At 43.0% G+C, this 19,874-nt stretch overlaps 1 protein-coding gene across 3 annotated transcripts in view; it reads right to left on the bottom strand.

The window, feature by feature from the left end:
- EML1 (EMAP like 1) overlaps positions 1-19,874 on the bottom strand; it is a 204,870-nt gene that overhangs the window by 115,953 nt on the left and 69,043 nt on the right. The window contains exon 1 of one of the 3 annotated variants that reach the window (XM_029067993.2): positions 15,166-15,367. The exons of 1 other annotated variant lie outside the window; for it this stretch is intronic. In XM_029067993.2, the coding sequence (XP_028923826.1) occupies positions 15,166-15,232 (67 nt within the window). In that variant the 5' untranslated portion in view covers positions 15,233-15,367. Of the gene's footprint in view, positions 1-15,165; positions 15,368-19,874 lie in introns of those variants that run through there. One more of the 3 variants, XM_029067999.2, reaches the window with a different exon arrangement.

The following is a 19,874-nucleotide window of genomic DNA, read 5'->3' as shown; positions in this document are numbered from 1 at the left end:
AACTAACCAAAGAAGAAGAAATTGTACACACAATATAGTGGTGTCTTAATTCAGATCTTAGGAAAGTTTCTGAAACAATTATCAAAATTAACATGAGCATAGCACCTGTTTCCTTAAGGAAATCTTGTAAATTCTGCCTGAAGATGACTACAGTTCAAAACCTCAAGACCACAGAATCAATTTTTGTCTCAGTTTTACAACACAAAAATAGAGTTTCCGATTTGACTACAGAAATTTGATTTTGATTTAAACTTCCTAAATGACTACTGTCATATAGCCGAGAAGCAGCAAGGTTTAATGGATAGAGCACGGGCTTGGGAGTCAGAAGGACATGGGTTCTAATCCCAGCTCCACCACTTTGTCCACTGCGTGACCTTGGGCAAGTCACTTATATTCTCTGTGCCTCAGTTACCTCATCCTGTAAAATGAAGATTTTGACTGTGAGTCCCATGTGGGACAGAGAAGGTGCCCAACCTGATTGGCTTCTATCTGTCCCAGTGCTTTGTGCAGTGCCTAGCACATAGTAAGCACTTAAATACTATAAAAAGCCAAAACTAATGTATAAAAAATAATTCACATATTCACAATGAAGCCTTTTTGGTGTTTGCATATCATTATATTCCTAGCTAATTTCAGAACAGTTTCTTTGGCCTGGGAAAAAAAAACACACAATTATTGTTTACAGAAATCAGTAACAATCATCTGAAAAATAACTGTAATGTCAGTGACATTTGGGTTGTTGCCTCACAGACAACACTAGGAAATGATGTGGCACATTTTAATATAGCCACCGATTTCTTTACTTAAAACCAAAACTGGTATTTTTCTTCTGTGATCCTATTATTCTCAAATTGGGAACCACAGCTTTGAAAGGTCATATTTAATCTACAGTAATCAATCACCAGAATGATTAAGGATCCTCATTGTGGAAAGTCCTGACTAGGAAGCATTTTTACACTTTCTTCTATGAGTGGCACTTAATTTAAACCGATTTATAAAACAACAAACACACATGAAGCCTCAAGAATTCTGTGGCTGACCTCGCCCCTCTGTCTTCTCTGGTATGTTAGTCCTGGTTAAGGGAAAAAAGCTTTTCCCATTTAAAAACAGCTAATGGAAGTTGGGTTTTTTAAAAAACTCATTCAAGAGTGGTTGGACACAATGTACACATTTTCAGAATTAACAAAGCAATGTGTTACTATTATGCAGACCATGCAAATGAGAGCTCTAAAGCTTTATTGAATCTTTTATTTCACCCTTGAAACCTCTAAGAACTGAGCCAGAGAGCTTCCCTCCTCTCCTCAACCTACTTCCTGGTTCCAGTTCTCCATCTCTCACAGATTAGTAGTCTAGAGGTAGAGGTTGGGCAGGGATAGTTGCACTAACTGAAAATGCCAAATCGGACACTTTGAAGTGGGTAGCCAGTTTAAAGGTTGGGAAAGGCACAATAAGACATGGATATCACAATGGAGGAAAGGGGTCACGCACTGAGATTTGTTGCCGAGAAAGAATTAGTTCTTCACTCCTTTAATGCCAATGTACTCACTGTACCCTGATTTCTGTCTGTCTTGCCACCGACTTTGCCCATAACCTTCCTCTGGTTTGGACCTTCCTCCCCCTTTATATATGATAGACAATCACTCTCCCCACCTTCAGGGCCTTACTAAAATCCTATTATTTCCTCCAAGAAGCCTTCCCCAAATAAGCCCTCATTTCCCCTACTCCTTCTCCCTTCTGCATTACTAATGCACTTGGATCTGAATCCTTTAAGCACTTGGTTTAATAATTATTATTATTATTGTGATATTTGTTATATGTTTGCTATGTGCCAGGCACTGTACTAAGCACTGGAGTGAATACAAGCAAAGCAGGTTGGACATATGGGGCACATAGTCTCTATCCCCATTTTACAGATAAGGTAACTGAGGCCCTGAGAAGTGAAATGATTTGCCCAAGGTCACCCAGCAGAGAAGTGGCGCAGCTGGGATTAGAATCTTCTGATTCCCAGGCCCGGGCTCTATCCATTACACCACACCATGCTGCTTCTCCCTCAGCACCACAGCACTTATGTACATATCTGTAATTTATTTGAATGTCTGTCTCCCCACTCTAGTCTGTAAGTTCTTAGCGGGAATGGAACGTGTCTGCCAACTCTGTTCTCCCAAGTGTTTAGTACAGAGCTCTGCACACAATTAGTTCTCAAAAAATACCACTGCTTGATTGTGCTAGCCATCTCAATTTTGGAATATTTATCGAAAATGTCAGATGATCTTCTAATGGCTATGTCTACTAGACCTTAACCCTAAGACCTTAAAGTTGTTGCAGGAATACTGCTATATTGTATTCTTCCAAGCACTTAGTTCAGTGCTCTGCACACAGTAGAGGTCATTAAATACAATTGGCTAACTGATCCTAAGGGTGAACTTCAAAGCTTCAGGTCCAGTCCAGAGACTCAGGGGGATATCCAAAAGCTTTGGTGTGTGTACATGAATATCAGGTCACCAGATGCACTAACTGGTGCAATCTTCACTCTGGAATTCACTCTGGAGCTCACAGGACATTAAAAGTGCTACCCAGCAGATATTTCATATTCATCCCTTCTAACAGAAGGCTTAAACCTACAGGCTCATGTTTCACTCGAAAGGTTTTTAAGAAGATCCATGCTTCTGCAAATGTCACATACCTTTCAATTTTCCAGAGGGTGGGAGGGGTTGTTCGTTGTTTATGGTATTTGTTGAGCATTTACTATGTACCAGGCTCTGCATTAAACGCTGGAGTAGATATGAGATAATCAGGTTGGACACTGTCCTTGTCCCACATGAGGCTCACAGTCTTAATCCCCATTTTATAGATGAGGTAACTTAGGGACCCAGAAGTGAAGTGACTTGCTCAAGGTCAGACAGCAAACAAGTGGCAGAGCCGTGATTAGACCTGGAGTCCAGGTCCTCTGACTCCATCTACACATTAAGGTTAAAGTCCATGTTATTATATGCATTAAGGTTATATCCACGTAATGTCCTATGAAAAGAAAAATGACTTTTAATGGAACCTTAAGTTAACAAACGTCTTCATTTATGGAACATTGTTTTAAGTATATTTATGAAAAATCACAAGGATAAATTCCTTTACTTAGAAGATGAAACCTACTATATTAAGAGCTCAGAAAACTTTATCTTGAACTGTATTTCAATATAGGTAGCTTACTTTTCATTATAATTGAAAGACAGAAACAAACCTAGATCTCAGATTTATCAAAATCTCTTCAGAAAAAGGATAACCTGCGTAATTGAATGACAAATAGTTCCTTAACAGATGATTGCTAATAAGAGGCTGACACCAGATAGTCACGTGACTGGTCCCATTAAACCATATTAGAAAGCCTAAGATTCCAGTTCAGATTCATCACACATTAGGGTGTCCAGGACATCCATTGTTTCCTTTCACAGATACCGGCTATGGAACTGTCAAGAATTATAGATGACCTGTAGGGTTGTAGAATGGAACTGATGTCATTTATTTATGCTCTTCATATTCCTCTTAAATGCCTTCAAGATAGCACCCTCTCCTGTTCTCTACAGCACTTATGTCCATATCTGTAATTTATTTATTTTTTTATTAATGTTTGTCTCTCCCTCTAGACTGTAAGCTCTTTATGGGCAGCAAATGTGTCTATTACATTGTACTCTCCCAAGCGTTAAGGTACAGTGTTCTGCACACAGTAAGCACCCAATAAATACGATTCACTGATTGACTCTCTACCGCAAGAATGCAGCCATATATGGGCCTGGCTGAGCGTTAAAGCCCCTCCTCAAGCTGGAGCTTTATTCGCTCAATCATATTTATTGAGGGCTTACTGTGTGCAGAGCACTGAACTAAGCATTCAGCAGAGTACACTACAGCAATAAACAAACACATTCCCTGTCCACAACAAGCTTAGATGGAACAAGCCAAAAGTCAGGACGGAGAGAGGGGTACAGTGGGAAGAAAGGTAGTAGGTTCATCGGTAGATGTTAAAACTCCCTGCGGGCAGGGAACTTGCCTACCAACTCGAGTTGTACTTTCCCGAGTGCTTAGTACAATGCTCTACACTCAATAAGTACTCAATAAACACCATCGATTGACTGATTTATCTCAATTGCTGCTACCCCCTACCTACCAGCACTTCCAGGACTGCAACCTTCTCCAGTCAGCTCCGTGAGAGGCTGAGTCCTCTAAAACTGTACGGTTCCTCAGGCGGGGTTTTAAAATGCCACTGTCCACTTGGCTTGAGCCCAAATCAGGGATATTCGGGCCCACAGAATCCAGCCCACGCCAAGCTGTACCAGGAGGGCCGGGAAGCCGTGCCCAAACCCTGCTCCTCAAAGCCGGCTTTGTTCACTTCAGAGCAGTGGAAAGTGTGGCTAGGAGCTGGGAGTGCAGTTCTCTGATATTCTGAATTCTCCTTTCTATTGCTTTTTTCCCACCCACTCTCGACTTGGTCCTCACGTTGGCTCCAGTTTAATGGGGGAGCATCGTCTTGCTTGTCATCTTTGTTGCCACTCCCTGCAAGAGGTGTCGACAGTACTTTGTACTTGTCATTAGCAATACCAGGCTGTTGAAGTTTGCACGAGGCTGAGATGGAGAATCAGTAGTATGCTGAAATAGCGATGAGATAACAGCGTTTCTGCTACACCCGCACTGGCCCAGCCTCTTAGACCAATGTAAGGAAAAGATAGGAAACCTGGAGAGGAGCCAGATGAGAGCAATGAAAATGATTAAAGGGTTGGGCAATTAGACCTCTGAGGAAAGGCTAAAGGAACTAAAGTTATTTTATTTAGCAAGGGAAAGGTTTTCCAGAGGAATGTAATAAAAGTCTTCAGGAAGCTTAAGGAGTGACAAGGGCAGTTTTACGCGAGAACAGGCTGCCATGGGAGGCTGATGGACCCTCCTTGGGAGATTTTTTGTGTTACAGTAAATGGCTTTCTGACTGGGTGAATTAAATGGCCTCTTACAGTGTCTTTCAGTCTGTCGATTCCAAGATACTTCTGACTGATGTTTTCATGGAAGTACATAATATTGACTTTAAAAAAAAAAGGTCAGACGCAAGTAAGACAAGAAAAGGTTGGGCCATATATCAGATTTTGCTCATTGATAGTAATGGGGTGTGGGCCATCTTAATTACTTTTCAAAGAACTAATTCAGTAAAATCATGTTAAAAAGAAAATTATCTTTATTGCAACTCCCTAATAATCCCTGGGGAGACGTTTCCATGTTTTATTAATCATGTAATGGGTAAGCATTTGGAATTTGGTTTCATGGCTGATGACCAGTCCAAGCCAAACTTCTCTTCCAATCTAAGAATTTTACATTACTACTGGAATTCTAATTAGTATTACAATATACAGTAAAACCCACAAGAGTTTATAGATTTCTAAATATTTTCTACACTGGTAAATATTTTCTAAAGAAAATCCTTGATACAGAACTAAACATTGCATCTGAGCTGTCTGAACAGGCAAAAGTAGTGCATATAATGTTAAAAACAATGAAACTAAAGGGAAAGCCTGAGAAGCAGTGAAGCTTACTGGAAAGAGGAAGGGCTTTGGGAGTCAGAAGACTTGGATTCCAGGCCCAGCTCCACCACCTGTCTCCTGTGTGACCTTGGTCAAGTCACTTCATTTCTCTGTTCCTCAATCACCTCATCTGTAAAATGGAGATGAAGATTGGGAGCCTTATGTGGGACAGGGACTTTGTCCAACCTCGTTAACTTGGTTACACCCCTGAACTTAGTACAGTGCCTGATGCATAGTAAGGCTCATAACACATTCAGGGAAAAAAAAAAAAAGAAGAAATGTCTATTTTGAAAACATTGCTTAAGTCATCTGGGCCCAAACTATTTGTCTTAGTAGTTTAGAGTGCCCTAATAATTCTGCTTTTAAGACATTTGCAGTGGATGGAGAGAAGATTGAAATAGTTGACAATTTTTCTCTCCTGGGATCAATAATCAATAATAAAGGAACGAGCAGTCAAGAAATATGCCGAAGAGTAATGTTAGGCAGATTTGCTATGAGGAGCCTGAAAAAACTCACAAAATGTGCTGATGTAACAACTGCCACAAAAATACAAATGGTCAATTCTGCGGTGTTTCCAGTGACAATGTATGGATCTGAGAGCTGGACAGTGAAAGAAACAGGATAGAAAGAGCATCGATTCTTTTGAAATGTGGTGTTGGAGAAGGCTTTTGTGAATACCATGGACTGCCCGAAAAACAAACAAATGCATTTTGGAGCAAATTAAGCCAAAGTGGTCTTTGGAAGGCAAAATGACTTGATTTAGACTAGCAAATTTTGGACACATAATCAGGAGGACTAATTCTCTGGAGAAGACACCAATGCTAGGAAAGTTCAGGGATAACGTGGAAGAGGCAAACTAGCAGCTAGATGAAGAGAGACCCTAACAACGATAACGGAAGAACTGTTAAAAAGGTTACAGATTATAGCAGAAGACAGGACATTCTGGAGAAAATACATCCATAGAGTCGCTATGAATCGGAAAAGACTTGACAGCACTTGATAATAATAATACTAATTCTGCACATGACTATTAACACTTTTCTTGAGAAGGTGATGATTAATGCAAATGTTTACACAAGTACTTATAAAGATCAGACTGTATGAATGTTTATAATAATGTTTGTTTATAAAAAATAAAGTCAAAGGATACAACTAGCAAATAAATTTTTTATAAACATATGGCCTGCTAACTGCATTAATATTTGCCAATGTGGACATAACTTTAAAATAAGCAGTACAATGGTAGTCTGCCTAGTCAAACCAAAAGGAAAAATGCAAAATGTCCGTGCAGGGAAGAAATCACTATTATTAAGTGCCATCAAGTCATCTCCAATCCGTAGTGACTCTGTGGATATACTCTCTCCGGAACGTCCTGTCTTCTGCCATAATCTGTAAATTTTATGGTGTCTATCCAATCTAGCTGCTGATCTGACTCCTCCTTGTTTTCCCGAGACTTTTTCTAGCATTAGTGTCTTCTCCAGAGAATGAGTCCTCCTGATTATGTGTCCAAAATATACTAATCTAAGTCAAGTTATTTGGACTTCCAAAGACCACTTTGGCTTAATTTGCTCTAAAATCCATTTGTTTGTTTTTCAGGCAGTCCATGGTGTTCGCAAAAGCCTTCTCCAATACTGCATTTCAAAAGAATCCAAGTTCTTTCTAAGAAATAGTCTCTTGTAAACTTTTATTTCAAGATAATCAAAATTATTGGTAAAAGTGTAAAGTTCATGAGAACTACTGAAAGCCTTCTAAAGATTCAATGTAGACTGAATTAGAAACTATCAAATATTTCTACTTTTGTGCTAGTGTTACTGTTAATGGCATTTTTAAGCCCTTGTAAATAATGTAGAAAACATTTAAAATGTTTTGAATTTGTGAAAGGCAAATTACAATTTAGAATGATTAATTTACCACTATAAGTATTATTAATTTCTAGACTAAAAGCTCCTTATGGGCAGGGAACATGTCTACCAATTCTGTTGTATTGTACTCTCCCGAGTGTTTAAGTGCTCTGCATACTATTAGTGCTCAATAAATATCACTGATTGATTAAAGTTAACTGTTGAAAGACCGCTAAAGCGTGTTTTACTAGGGTGAGTCTGGTACTTTTAATAAATCAATAGTATTTGAGTGCTTACTCCATGCAGATCACAGTACTATGTGCATCTGAGAGAGTGCAATAGAGTTAGTAGACATGAACCCTGTCCTTAAGGAGCTTATAACCTAGTGGTGGAAATAAATTACAGGTAGGGAGAAGCAATAAGGGTGTGTACTCAAGTGATTATTTGAGGTTGAAATGCTGAAGGGGACAGAAATACGATCAAGAGAGGAGAGGTTAATCAGGAAAAGCTTCCTGGAGGAGATGTGATTTCAGAAGGACCTTGGTCTGCTGGATGTGAGGGGGAAGGAGTTCCACTTAGAAGGGAGGATGTGAACTCTTTAGACTTAAGCTCCTGGTGGGCAGGGAACTTTATCTATCAACTCTGTTGTACAGTACTCTACCAAGAACTCAGTACAGTACTCTGTATATTTTAGCACTCAAATACTATTGACTGATTGACTGAACAAGAAGTACACAAATACTATTGACTGACTGATTGAACAAGAAGTCTGAGGCCAGAGAGATGAGAACTGTTTACAGTGAGTCTGTTGGCTTGCAAGCATGCAAGCTGGGGTGTAGGGGCGAGAGGATAAGTAAAGGGATGAGAGCTGATTGAGTGCACTGACGTATTCTAAATATTGCTTTACATTCATTCATTCACATTTATAGTATCACATCTAACAGATTACTAGTTTTATAGTATATCAGAGGCATCAACACTAAGTTCCTCAATTACAACTGATTCCTCTAGACAATCATGCCATCTTTTGATGATTCTATATCATAAAACCCCCTAATATTGTCTTGAAAAATAAGTTTAAAGCAGCATATGTTTTCTAATAAGGACTCAGGATTGAAGAACATTAACATCTCAAGGCAAGTAACCTGCAATTTGGGGAGATTTTCCACCATGAATTTGGATTTTTTTTAATGTATCATATTTGTTAAGCACTTACTATGTGCCATACACTGTACTAAGCACTGGGGTAGATACAAGCTAATCAGGTTGGAAAAAGTCCCTGTCCCATGTGGAGCTCACAGTCTTAACCCCCACTCTACAGATGAGGTAACTGAGGCTGACTAGTGAAATGACTTGCCAAAGGTCACACAGCCAACAAGTGGCAGAGCCAACATTAGAACCCAGGTCGTCTTGACGCCCAAGCCTGTGCTCTCTCCACTAAGCCATGCTGTTTCCATCCCTTGTTTCCCCACAATTCTTTTATATTTTCATTTCAAAAGGTACAGATTTAATGTTAATCATAAAATCCCTAGGCTCTTCAAAGAAAAGGTGTTATTTAAATTTAATGAATCACTGAAAAATAAAGATGGCACATATGAATGCAAATGTAACACTATAAAGCACAGGCCTGGAAATCAGAAGGACTTGGGCTCTAATCCCAGCTTTGTCACTTGTCTGCTGTGTGACCCTGGGTAAGTCACCTAACTGCTCTGGGATTCAATTACCTCATCTGTAAAATGGGGATTAATACTGACCCAGAGGTTAAGCACATAGTAAGTGCTTAACAAATACCAACAATGAAATAAAGCTATGCATGCTTTCTTGAGTAAATGGGATGATACTTGCTATTATTTCTGTCATCAACCCCAACTGCATTAAGAGCTGAGAGAAAAACACAAAAGAGGAAGTGAATGTATTCATTCATTTTTTTCCCCTTCCTCTTTTTTTCATTTTAGCATCCTCTCCTACCTTCACATCTCAAATCCAAGTGAATCATTACTAGTTCCTAGACACAAACAAATGCATGGCTCTAACTTTTATGGCATCTATTAAGCTCCCTCTAGACTGTAAACTCGTTGTGAAAGGCTGTAAACTCACTGTGGACAGGGAAACTGTCTACCTACTCTGTTGTATTACACTCTCCCCAGGGCTTAGTACAGTGCCCTGCACTTAGCAAGCACTCAATAAATACCACCGATTGGTTGATTGAATAGTACAGACACAGCCCTGGTTCCAAACCACCACAACATGTAAACTCCAGAGATATTAACATGCACTACCTGCTGATGTAGATCAAGTTCTGAAAGCCCCACCCTATACTGCATCCAATCACTGTTGGGATTCAATTCTCTCTCCAGGCCCAACCCAAATACCACTAGGATACCACCTTCTCTGTTTCACCGGAAAGCAATCCAGAGAAACTTTCATTCCGCTGCTGCCTTTCCCCTCAATATGAACTGCAAACCAGTTTCTCCACTTGATCGAAAAGCAGCACAATGGCAATCAAGTGGAAGAACCTGATTAAATCCATTTAAAATCCCTGCCCTTCTATCTCACTCCAATTCTATGATGAAGACTGTGAACTCCTTTTGGGCAGAGACTATGTCTATTTATTGTTATGTTTTACTCTCCCAAGTGCTTAGTACAATGCTTCGCACACAGTAAGCACTCAGTAAATACGACTGAATGAATGGAGATGCTGGCTCCAAGGTTTTGCTGGGGGAGAGGCAGCAGCTGAACCTTCTTCCCATCCCCACTCCACTCTGCCCCAGGGTGGATGTAGCCAGGGAGATTGTTATGGCTGCGGCTAAGGTTGTTGGCTTTGTCTGTTTTATTGTTTTACCCTTCCTTAAGTGCCTGTCATCTGTCCCTGCTTCTCTCTCTTAATTCTTAGATCATGAGATTCTTGAGGGTCAGGGATCAAGTCCACAATTCACCTGTGCATATTTTCCTTGTGCTTTATAAGTATGACTACTATCACTACTAAAATCTTAGCTCCCACCACCAGCTAAGGGGTTAAAAATATTTGCATCAGTTTTTTAAAGAGTGGATAGACTTTTTTAAATGACTGAAGAAAACAGAACTATAGAGGGGAGTTTAAAGGGGTGAAGAGATGTTCCAGAGAATTTGGCTACTACAAGAGATTTTATGAAGAAAAGAAGGCTGTTCAACCTCAACTGGACACATTTTTCAGTACATTAAATCAAAAACTACTTTTCCTTCTCAGTCTCTTTCACGGGCTCCTCCTCCCCCTTCCATCCTCTAACTGTAGGGGTCCCTCAAAGATCAGGTCTTGGTCCCCTTCTATTCTCCATCTATACGCACTCCCTTGGAGAACACATTCAATCCCATGACTTCAACTATCATCTCTATGCGGATGACATCCAAATCTATATCTCCTCCCCTGTTCTTTCTCCCTCCCTCCAGGCTCACATCTCCTCTTGCCTTCAGGACATCTCTACTTGGATATCCTCCCGCCACCTCAAACTCAACATGTCCAAGACAAAGCTCCTTATCTTCCCTCCCAAACTCTGTCCTCTCCCTAATTTTCCCATCACTGTGAACGGCAATATCATCCTTCTTATCTCACAAGCCCACAACCTTGGTGTCATCCTTGACTCCGCTCTCTCATTCACCCCACATATCCAATCCGTCACCAAATCCTACCCTATTGATGTTCAATACTATAGAATATTAACTGCAGAGGAATTTTACATCACTGTCCGGAGGTTCTGGAACAGGTCACAATTTATAACACGTACGTCTATGAAAAAGTAGACCCCAGGATTCAGCCAAGTCATGAGGCTATATCGTGGGAAATGCCTGTTTCTGCAAGAGACAGAAGCTCCTTACCATCAGCTTTAAAGCGGTCAATCAGCTCATCCCCTCCTACCTTGCTTCCCTGATTTCCTACTATAGCCCAGCCCACACATATCACTCTTCTAGCACCAGCTTGCTCACTGTGCTCCAATCTCATCTATCTCACCACCAACCCCTTTCCCACAATCTCCCTCTGGCCTGGAAATCTCCCCACCTTCAAAGCCTTAATAAAGTCACATCCCTCCAAGAGGCCTTCCCAGATTAAGCCCTCTCACTCCCCCCAACCCCTCCCTACCCCCTATCCAGGCTCGCTCTTTCTCCTGCATCATCTTCACACTTGGATCTGTACCCTTTCGGCATTTGGTGTTCACCCTTCCCTTAGCTCCACAACACCTGTGTATGTATTCATAAATTATTTAAATTGTCTCTCTCCCCCTCTAGAATGTAAGCTCATTGTGGGCAGGGAACGGGTCTACCAACTTTGTTCTACTGCACTCTCCCAAGCACTTAGTACAGTGTGCTGCACACAGTAAGGGCTAAAAAAATAACGCTGATTGATATTTAGGACATTCTGAACATACGGAAAATGTGTGAGTTAGCTGGCCAGACTTTTCAAGCCTTACCATTTTAACAAAAGCCAGAAAGATTTTAAAGTTCCATACGTGAACCAAAATAGTCAAGGCTTGGCCTAATTCTTGGTAAATCTGAGTCTCACAAGCCAAATGTTTGCGGTAATTTAATGAATTACACACATCACCAATGTTAAGTAACTATTAGTTGTTTCTACTTTCTCTGAAAGGAATTGGGTATTTTAATGCTTAGTTTCATGCTAAAAGCTTTGTTCCTGAAGAAACAATTAGATGACATTCACTTCTGCCCCTCAAGCAATCACGAGTGTGGGTTTATACAACCCCGGTACTTAACATTATCCTGAATCCATTTATGCGTTAACCAGAAAATTTTAGAAAGTGCTACACTGCCATTTGACAAAAAGGCAGTTAAATACTGTAACCTACTTGTGCTTTGCAAATGATTTCATCATTCATAAGCAAACATGTACAAGTTCAAATTTTCAGCTATTCTTAAAGTTTTTTCTCCTTACACTAGATTGCCAATTACATATACCAAAAAAAGTTTCAAATCTTCTATAAATATCATTAGCTGTTCTTTACATCTGTAAAGATATAAGTAAAAGGTATAGGATTATGCAGAGTGCTAAGTGAAATGCAGGACTATTTGTCTAACTAGTCATAGTAAGGTTACCCTGCTACTCAAAGAAACGTTAGAAACGTCCTAGAATGATTATTCAAGACTATGATTTAGTTCCCCCTTTTTCACATCCAAGTCAAATTATCAAGTGTCTTCTTGTCTAAGAGACACTAAAGCATAATTTACATCTAACATAACTATCTTGGGAAGAACTATACTAGTTTCACGGCCGTATACACACACACGTCTCATACAGTAAAATTTTATATAAAGCAATAAAGAATTCGGACAAATTGCAGATGAAAAATGCAGTTCAATAATTATTACGTTCAATCTATTAAAGGAACAAGAGAATACATTTGGATTAGCCTTTGCAATTGGTATGTATGCCCTGGCCACCGAACAATGGAGCAAAGCACCAAAGCACCCCAAAGTCATTATACTGTCCCTCAAGAAACGTACATTTTATGGCTCCAAAGAGAGCTCGTTTTGGGCAAGTAATGTGTCTACCAATTTTGTTGTATTGTACTCTCCCAAGCACTTAGTAGAGTGCTCTGCACACAGTAAGTGCTCAATAAGTACCACTGATTGATTGCCGACTACACATCTGCGAGTTAGTGTCCTGAAATGCAAGTAAAACTTGCTAAAATCTATTTATGTTGCCAAAATTACCGAAACATGTTTAAATGGAAATGATAAACCGTTATTTTAAATTCCCAAACAACATAGTAAACGCTCAGTAAATACCACTGATGATGATGAGCATACGCTATGGCAGTTTTATCCCATTCTTAACAATGAATCTCCCTCTAAAGCCATTATGTTACACAAACTGTGCCCCTTATTGAACCTCATGAAAGAAATGATCATTCATGCTCACATGAAATAAATGCTTCATGCTCTATGGTCAAATCGTAACTCAAACTTTTAATAAGCAGCTTCATGTTCTATCAATGCAAAACTGTGAAAGACACACTCTTCTAGTTATCTCCCAAACTACCTACAGTTTAAATGTATTCTGTTTCATAACTACCAGGGAAGTTTACAAGAGCCCTCAATAAAGTGTTCACAACAAATGATTTAACTTTTCAGACTGTTTATGAAGGAATTAATCAAACGTACAAAATGGGCGGTTCATTTCTTTGTGCATAGATCATCATACATCTTCTGGTAAAACATGCAGTGTGCTGTTAATGCCATGTTTTTCCAAGTTCTAGAATTATAAAAAAAATCTTAAAACTTGGAAGCATTCCTTCAAGACCATCTTAATAGCCATTAATGCTAACTTTCCCCTTCCCCTTAGGATCTATTACATAAAAGTCAATTAAAGGAAAAATGTCTGAAAATCCATCCCAGCTTGCTCCTGATACTCTGAAAATTTAGGTACAACTAGAAATTTCAGAATGTTCCTCAACGTTTATACGTTGGGATACAACTGGAAGGAAATAAGATGCTGAAAAAAAGTTTGCAGCCAAGTGTTTTCATTCTTGGGTTTCGTCCTTTGTTGATATTAAACGGTTTGTTGCCCGTGTTTTGCTTTTGTTTTTCCTTACCGGTTGTTTCTAAACAAAAGCCAGCTCTCAACACTAAAACCAAACGTCTTGCTCAACTATAAAATTCCGCCTAACGTGTCTCCCTTGATTCCTCCCTTTCTAGATTTATGAACCATTTTCAGCCTCCTTATCCAGTTCAAACCTCTCTAGGAGAGTCCCCTTCTAAGAAACCCCAGGCAATCAACTACTCAGAGTATCAACAGCAAGCTGGGATGGATTTTCAGACATTTTTTCTTTAACTGACTTTTATGTAACCGATCCTAAGGGGAAAGGGAAAGTTAACATTAACGGCTATTAAGATGGTCTTAAAGGAACGCTTCCAAGTTTGAAGATTATTTTTAAAAAATTCTACAGCTTGGAACAAAAAAACCGATGCCTCCTTAAAAATAGTTTCGCCATGACACCCCCCCCCCCCCCCAGCGAGATTCCCCACCAGAATTTGACATTTCCAGCGCTTTATCACCTATTTTTAGGGGGTGGGAGGATTGGCTGATGACAGTTGTAACTATGGGAGGCTTCGGGGAAGGAGCTCGCCCTTTTGCAAGCCTGGATGCACGACTATACACGTGTCAATTTCCCAAGATTTACAGGGGTGGGGTGGGGGGCTAGCGGTTTTTCTTTGGGGGGGAGGGGTTTTCCCTTTTCAGGCCTGGAAAGGGGAGCTGGGAAAGGGGAGGGCGGGGGGTGTCACGCACAGTTCAAGCAGCTCCACATTGCAACGCCAAACACAATGCCCACCCCGGATGGCTTCTGGCTATTGTGGCTGGACACTGGACCTCGCTGGAAACTTGAGCGGTTCAGCAGCCCCAAGGGGGCCTAAAAAGCAGCTTTTGGGGGGGGGGAGGGGATGCTTTTCTTTCTCCCACCCCAGGAAAGTTTCTCCGTGACTTTGCAGGGGGATGGGGTGAGCTCTCCTCTTCCTCCCCCTTTGGGATGGGGGTCGCAGAGGGGGGGAGGGGAGAATAATCCTAATGGTATTTAAGCGCTTACTATGTGCCAAGCGCTGGAAACCCCCAACGGCCCCGTAGGCCTCGCCAGCCCCCCAGGCCGGGGAGGGAGTGCGGTGGGGGATGCTGCGGGCGGGAAAGCGGCCTCCAGGGGTGCGGAGCGTTGCGGGCAGGGTTGGGGAGGAGGAGGGAGCGGGGGCGCAGGGAGGAGCCGGTCCCCCCCGGCCCTTCCCGCTGGGCTCACCGTTGCAGAACTGGAGCAGCGAGGAGGTGTCATAGAGGCTGCCGTAGCTGGAAAATCCGTCCTCCATCGTGCGGGAGGACGGGGCGGGGGGGAGGTCGAGGCCGCTGCTGGGGCTGCAGCCGGGGCGGAGGCTCCTCGCTCACCCCCGCACAGGGCTGGGGCTGGGGCCGGTCCTGCTGTTGCTGCTGCTGCTGCTGCTGCCGCTGCCGCTGCCGCTGCCGGTTACCATGGCAACCCCTTCCTCCGCCGCCGCTCTGCCCCGGCGGGAGCGCGCGAGAAAGAGCGGGAGCGCGCGAGCGGGGGCAGCCCCTTTCTCCGGCCCCGCCCCTCGGGGGGGCTCCCCCTCCTCATTCATTCATTCATTCATTCATTCATTCAATCATTCATTCTTCATTCATTCATTCTTCCTTCATCCTTCTTTCCTTCCTTCCTTCCTTCCTTCCTTCCTTCCTTCCTTCCTTCCTTCCTTCCTCCCTCCCTCCCTCCCTTCCTTCCTTCCTTCCTTCCTTCCTTCCTTCCTCCCTCCCTCCCTCCCTCCCTCCCTCCCTCTCTCCCTCTCTCCCTCTCTCCCTCTCTCCCTCTCTCTCTCTCTCTCTCTCTTTCTCTTTCTCTTTCTCTCTCTCTTTCGTTCTTTCGTTCTTTCGTTCTTCATTCATTCAAGAGCAGCTGCTTCGGGACTTCGTGGCAAGAGCCCGGGCTGGGGAGTCAGCGGTCGCGGGTTCTCCTAAGAATAATAATCATAATCTGTTGCCGCATTGTCCGTTCCAAGCGCTTAGGGCAGTGCTCTGCACCTAGTAAGCGCTCAAGAAATACTATTGCCATTGTTCTTGTCTGTCCGTCTCCCCTGATTAGACTGTAAGCCTGTCAATGGGCAGGGATTGTCTCTATCTGTTGCCGACTTGTTCATTCCAAGCGCTTAGTACAGTGCTCTGCACCTAGTAAGCGCTCAATAAATACTATTGAATGAAAATACTATTGAAGGAATGAATGAATATGTGATAAGCGCTCACTAGGTGCAGAGCCCTGTTCTAAGCGCTGGGGGAGATCCAGGGTCATCAAGTGGTCCCACGGGAGGCTCACGGTGACTCCCCATTTTCCAGATGAGGTCACTGAGGCAGGGAGAAGTGAAGTGACTTAATAATAATAATGTTGGCATTTGTTAATGATGTTGGTATTTGTTAAGCGCTTACTATGTGCAGAGCACTGTTCTAAGCGCTGGGGTAGACAGAGGGGAATCAGGTTGTCCCACGTGGGGCTCCCAGTCTTAATCCTCATTTTACAGATGAGGTAACTGAGGCACAGAGAAGTTAAGTGACTTGCCCACAGTCACCGCTTACTATGTCAGAGCACTGTTCTAAGCGCTGGGGGAGATACAGGGTCATCAGGTGGTCCCACGTGAGGCTCCCAGTTTTTTAATCCCCATTTTACAGATAATAATAATAATAATGTTGGTATTTGTTAAGCACTTACTATGTGCGGAGCACTGTTCTAAGCGCTGGGGGAGATACAGGGTCATCAGGTTGTCCCACGGGAGGCTCACAGTAAATCCCCGTTTTACAGATGAGGGAACTGAGGCACAGAGAAGTTGAGTGACTTGCCCACATTCACACTGCTGACAAGTGGCAGATCCGGGAGTCGAAACCATGACCTCTGACTCCCAAGCCCAGGCTCTTTCCACTGAGCCGGGCACCGAGAAGTGAAGTGACTTAATAATAATAATAATGTTGGTATTTGTTAAGCGCTCACTAGGTGCGGAGCACTGTTGTAAACGCTGGGGGAGATACAGGGTCATCAGGTGGTCCCACGAGAGGCTCACCGTTTTTTAATCCCCATTTTACAGATGAGGTCACTGTGGCACCGAGAAGTGAAGTGACTTAATAATGTTGGTATTTGTTAAGCGCTTACTAGGTGCAGAGCACTGTTCTAAGCGCTGGGGGAGAAACAGGGTCACCAGGTGGTCCCACGTGAGACTCACAGTTAATCCCCATTTTACAGATGAGGTAACTGAGGCACAGAGAAGTTAAGTGACTTGCCCACAGTCACACAGCTGACAAGTGGCTGAGCCGGGATTCGCATCCCGCCTCCCCCTTGTCTGCTGTGTGACCTTGGGCAAGTCACTGCTCTGGGCCTCAGTGACCTCATCCGTAAAAGCGGGGATTAACAAATGGGAGCCCCACATGGGACAATCTGATTATCCTGTATAATACTAATGGTGTTTGTTAAGCGCTTACTATGTGCAACGCACTGTTCTAAGCGCTGGGGGGATACAAGGTAATCAGGTTGTCCTACGTGGGGCTCACAGTCTTAATCTCCATTTTACAGATGGGGTAACTGAGGCACAAAGACATTAAGTGACTTGCCCAAAGTTACACACTTGCCAAGCGGTGGGTGCGGGATTAGAACCCATGACCTCTGACTCCCAAGCCCGTGCTCTTTCCACTGAGCCATGATGCTTCTCACCCCATTGCTGAGAATGGTGCTCAGCACATAGTAAGCGCTTAACAAATACTATGCCTCAGTGACCTCATCTTTAAAAACGGGGATTAAAAAAATGTGAGACACACGTGGGACAATCTGATTACCCTATATCTACCACAGTGTTTAGAACAGTGATCAGCACATAGTAAGCGCTTAACAAATACCATCATTATTATTATTCATTCAGCTGTATTTATTGAGCGCTTACTGTGTGCAGAGCCCTGCACTAAGTACTTGGAAAGTATAGTGCAGCACCAAAGGGAGACATTCCCTGCCTACAACGGGCTCATAGTCTAGAAGGGGGGAGACAGATAGCAAAACAAGTCAACAGGCATCAATAGCATCGATATGGATAAGTAGAATTAGAGATCTACACAAATCATGAATAAAATAAATAGAATTATAGATATGTACACAAATACACACAAGTGCTGTGGGGCGGGGAAGGGAATGGAGCAGAGGAAGAGAGTGGGGGTAATGAGGAGCAGCAGCAATGGGGCAGTGAGGAATCGGGGCGTGAAAGAGGCTGCGGGCAGGGGACGGACAAAAGGTTCACGAAGAAGGTCCCATGGGGCCCCTCACCCTGCCGTCTCCCTTGATGATGATGATGATGACATTTGTTAAGGGTTTACTATGCGCAAAGCACTGTTCTAAGCGCTGGAGAGGATACAAGGTGATCAGGTTGTCCCACGTGGGGCTCACAGTCTTCATCCCCATTTTACAGTTGAGGGAACTGAGGCCCAGAGAAGTGAAGTGTCTTGCCCAAAGTCACACAGCTGACAAGCAGCAGAGCCAGGATTTGAACCCATGACCTCTGACTCCCCAGCCCGTGCTCTTTCCACTGAGCCATGCTGTTTCTCCCTTGTCCCTCCTTCGCTCCCCATCAAGTGGCCTGGTGCCAGGCCCCACACCGACCCATCTCCCCCACTACCACCGACTTCTCAGGGGTCGGCTCTGGACGTGCCCCAAAAGCCCTCCGCACCCGCTGAATAAATACAATCGACTGATTGACTGATCGATCGTCACAAAGTGAGGAGACATGAGGAGGAAAAACTCAGTCCTGGGGGAAAGCACGTGTGCCTCGTTCCACTTCCCTCCTAAACGCAGAGGCAGGGCCAGGTGGGAACTCCAGGTGGGCAGGGTGGGAGGAAGGAGATGGAAGGAAGGAAGACCAACAATCTGTCCTCCTCAGCCTCACACCTGCTTTCCCTCACCCTCCAATAAACTCCTTTATCATCACCAATAACAATAGTGATGGCATAGGTTAAGCACTTACTATAAGTAAAGCACTGTTCTAAGCGCTGGGAAGGATACAGCTAATCGGTTTGGACACTGCCCCTGCCCCAAATGGGGTTCACAGTGTTAATCCCCATTTTACAGATGAAGTAACTGAGGCACAGAAAAGTGAAGTGACATCAGAAGAACTGGTCCCTCCATTACACTAGGAATAGTCCTTGATTGAGAGCTGATGATTTGTGTAACTGTAGAATTGTAAGATGACTCTTTTTGAGGACAGGTGGCTTGTGAAGCTCAGACAGAGCCTCAAAGAGTGATGATTTCTGCAACCAGTAGCCTTAGCTGCATATGTTAAGTGCAGCTAATGCTAAGTGCATATAATGTGCCAAGCACTGTTCTAAGTGCTGGGGTAGATACAAGGTTATCAGGTTGTCCCACGTGGGGCTCACAGTCTTAATCCCCATTTTACAGATGAGGTAACTGAGGCACAGAGAAGTTAAGTGATTTGCCCAAAGTCACACAGCTGACAAGCAGTGGAGCTGGGATCTAAACAATCTCTTTCCAAAGACCTAGTTAGCACTGGTAACTCCACCCTGTTGGGGCAGATAGATTGACCCAGATGAGAGCAAACCATAAGGGTTTCGGTGACCCAACTCTCACAAGCCCTGGTCAACCACCTGCCTTTGGTTTCTACTCCTGGTAATGCTAGTGGCCTAATGGAAAGAGGGTGCAACTGGGAGTCAGGAGACCTGGTTCGATGATGTGCCGATTGCCTTCTGTGGGACTTTGGGCAAGTCATCCATCCCCTTTGGACCTCAGTTTCCTCATTTTAAAATGGGGATGAGCTTTAGACTGTGATTCCCCCCATGGGACAGGGACTGGGGCTGATCTCATAACCTTAAAACTACCCCAACTTTTAGCATAATACATGACTCATAGTAAGTGAATGCCATCATTATTATGATTGTATCTAGTGTGCATTACAACTGTATGCG

The sequence above is a fragment of the Ornithorhynchus anatinus genome, chromosome 1, assembly GCF_004115215.2.
Source record: "Ornithorhynchus anatinus isolate Pmale09 chromosome 1, mOrnAna1.pri.v4, whole genome shotgun sequence".
Classification (NCBI taxonomy): Eukaryota; Metazoa; Chordata; class Mammalia; order Monotremata; family Ornithorhynchidae; genus Ornithorhynchus; species Ornithorhynchus anatinus.
The sequence above is the reverse complement of the archived record's forward strand: the minus strand, read 5'-3'. Positions and strand labels throughout refer to the sequence as shown.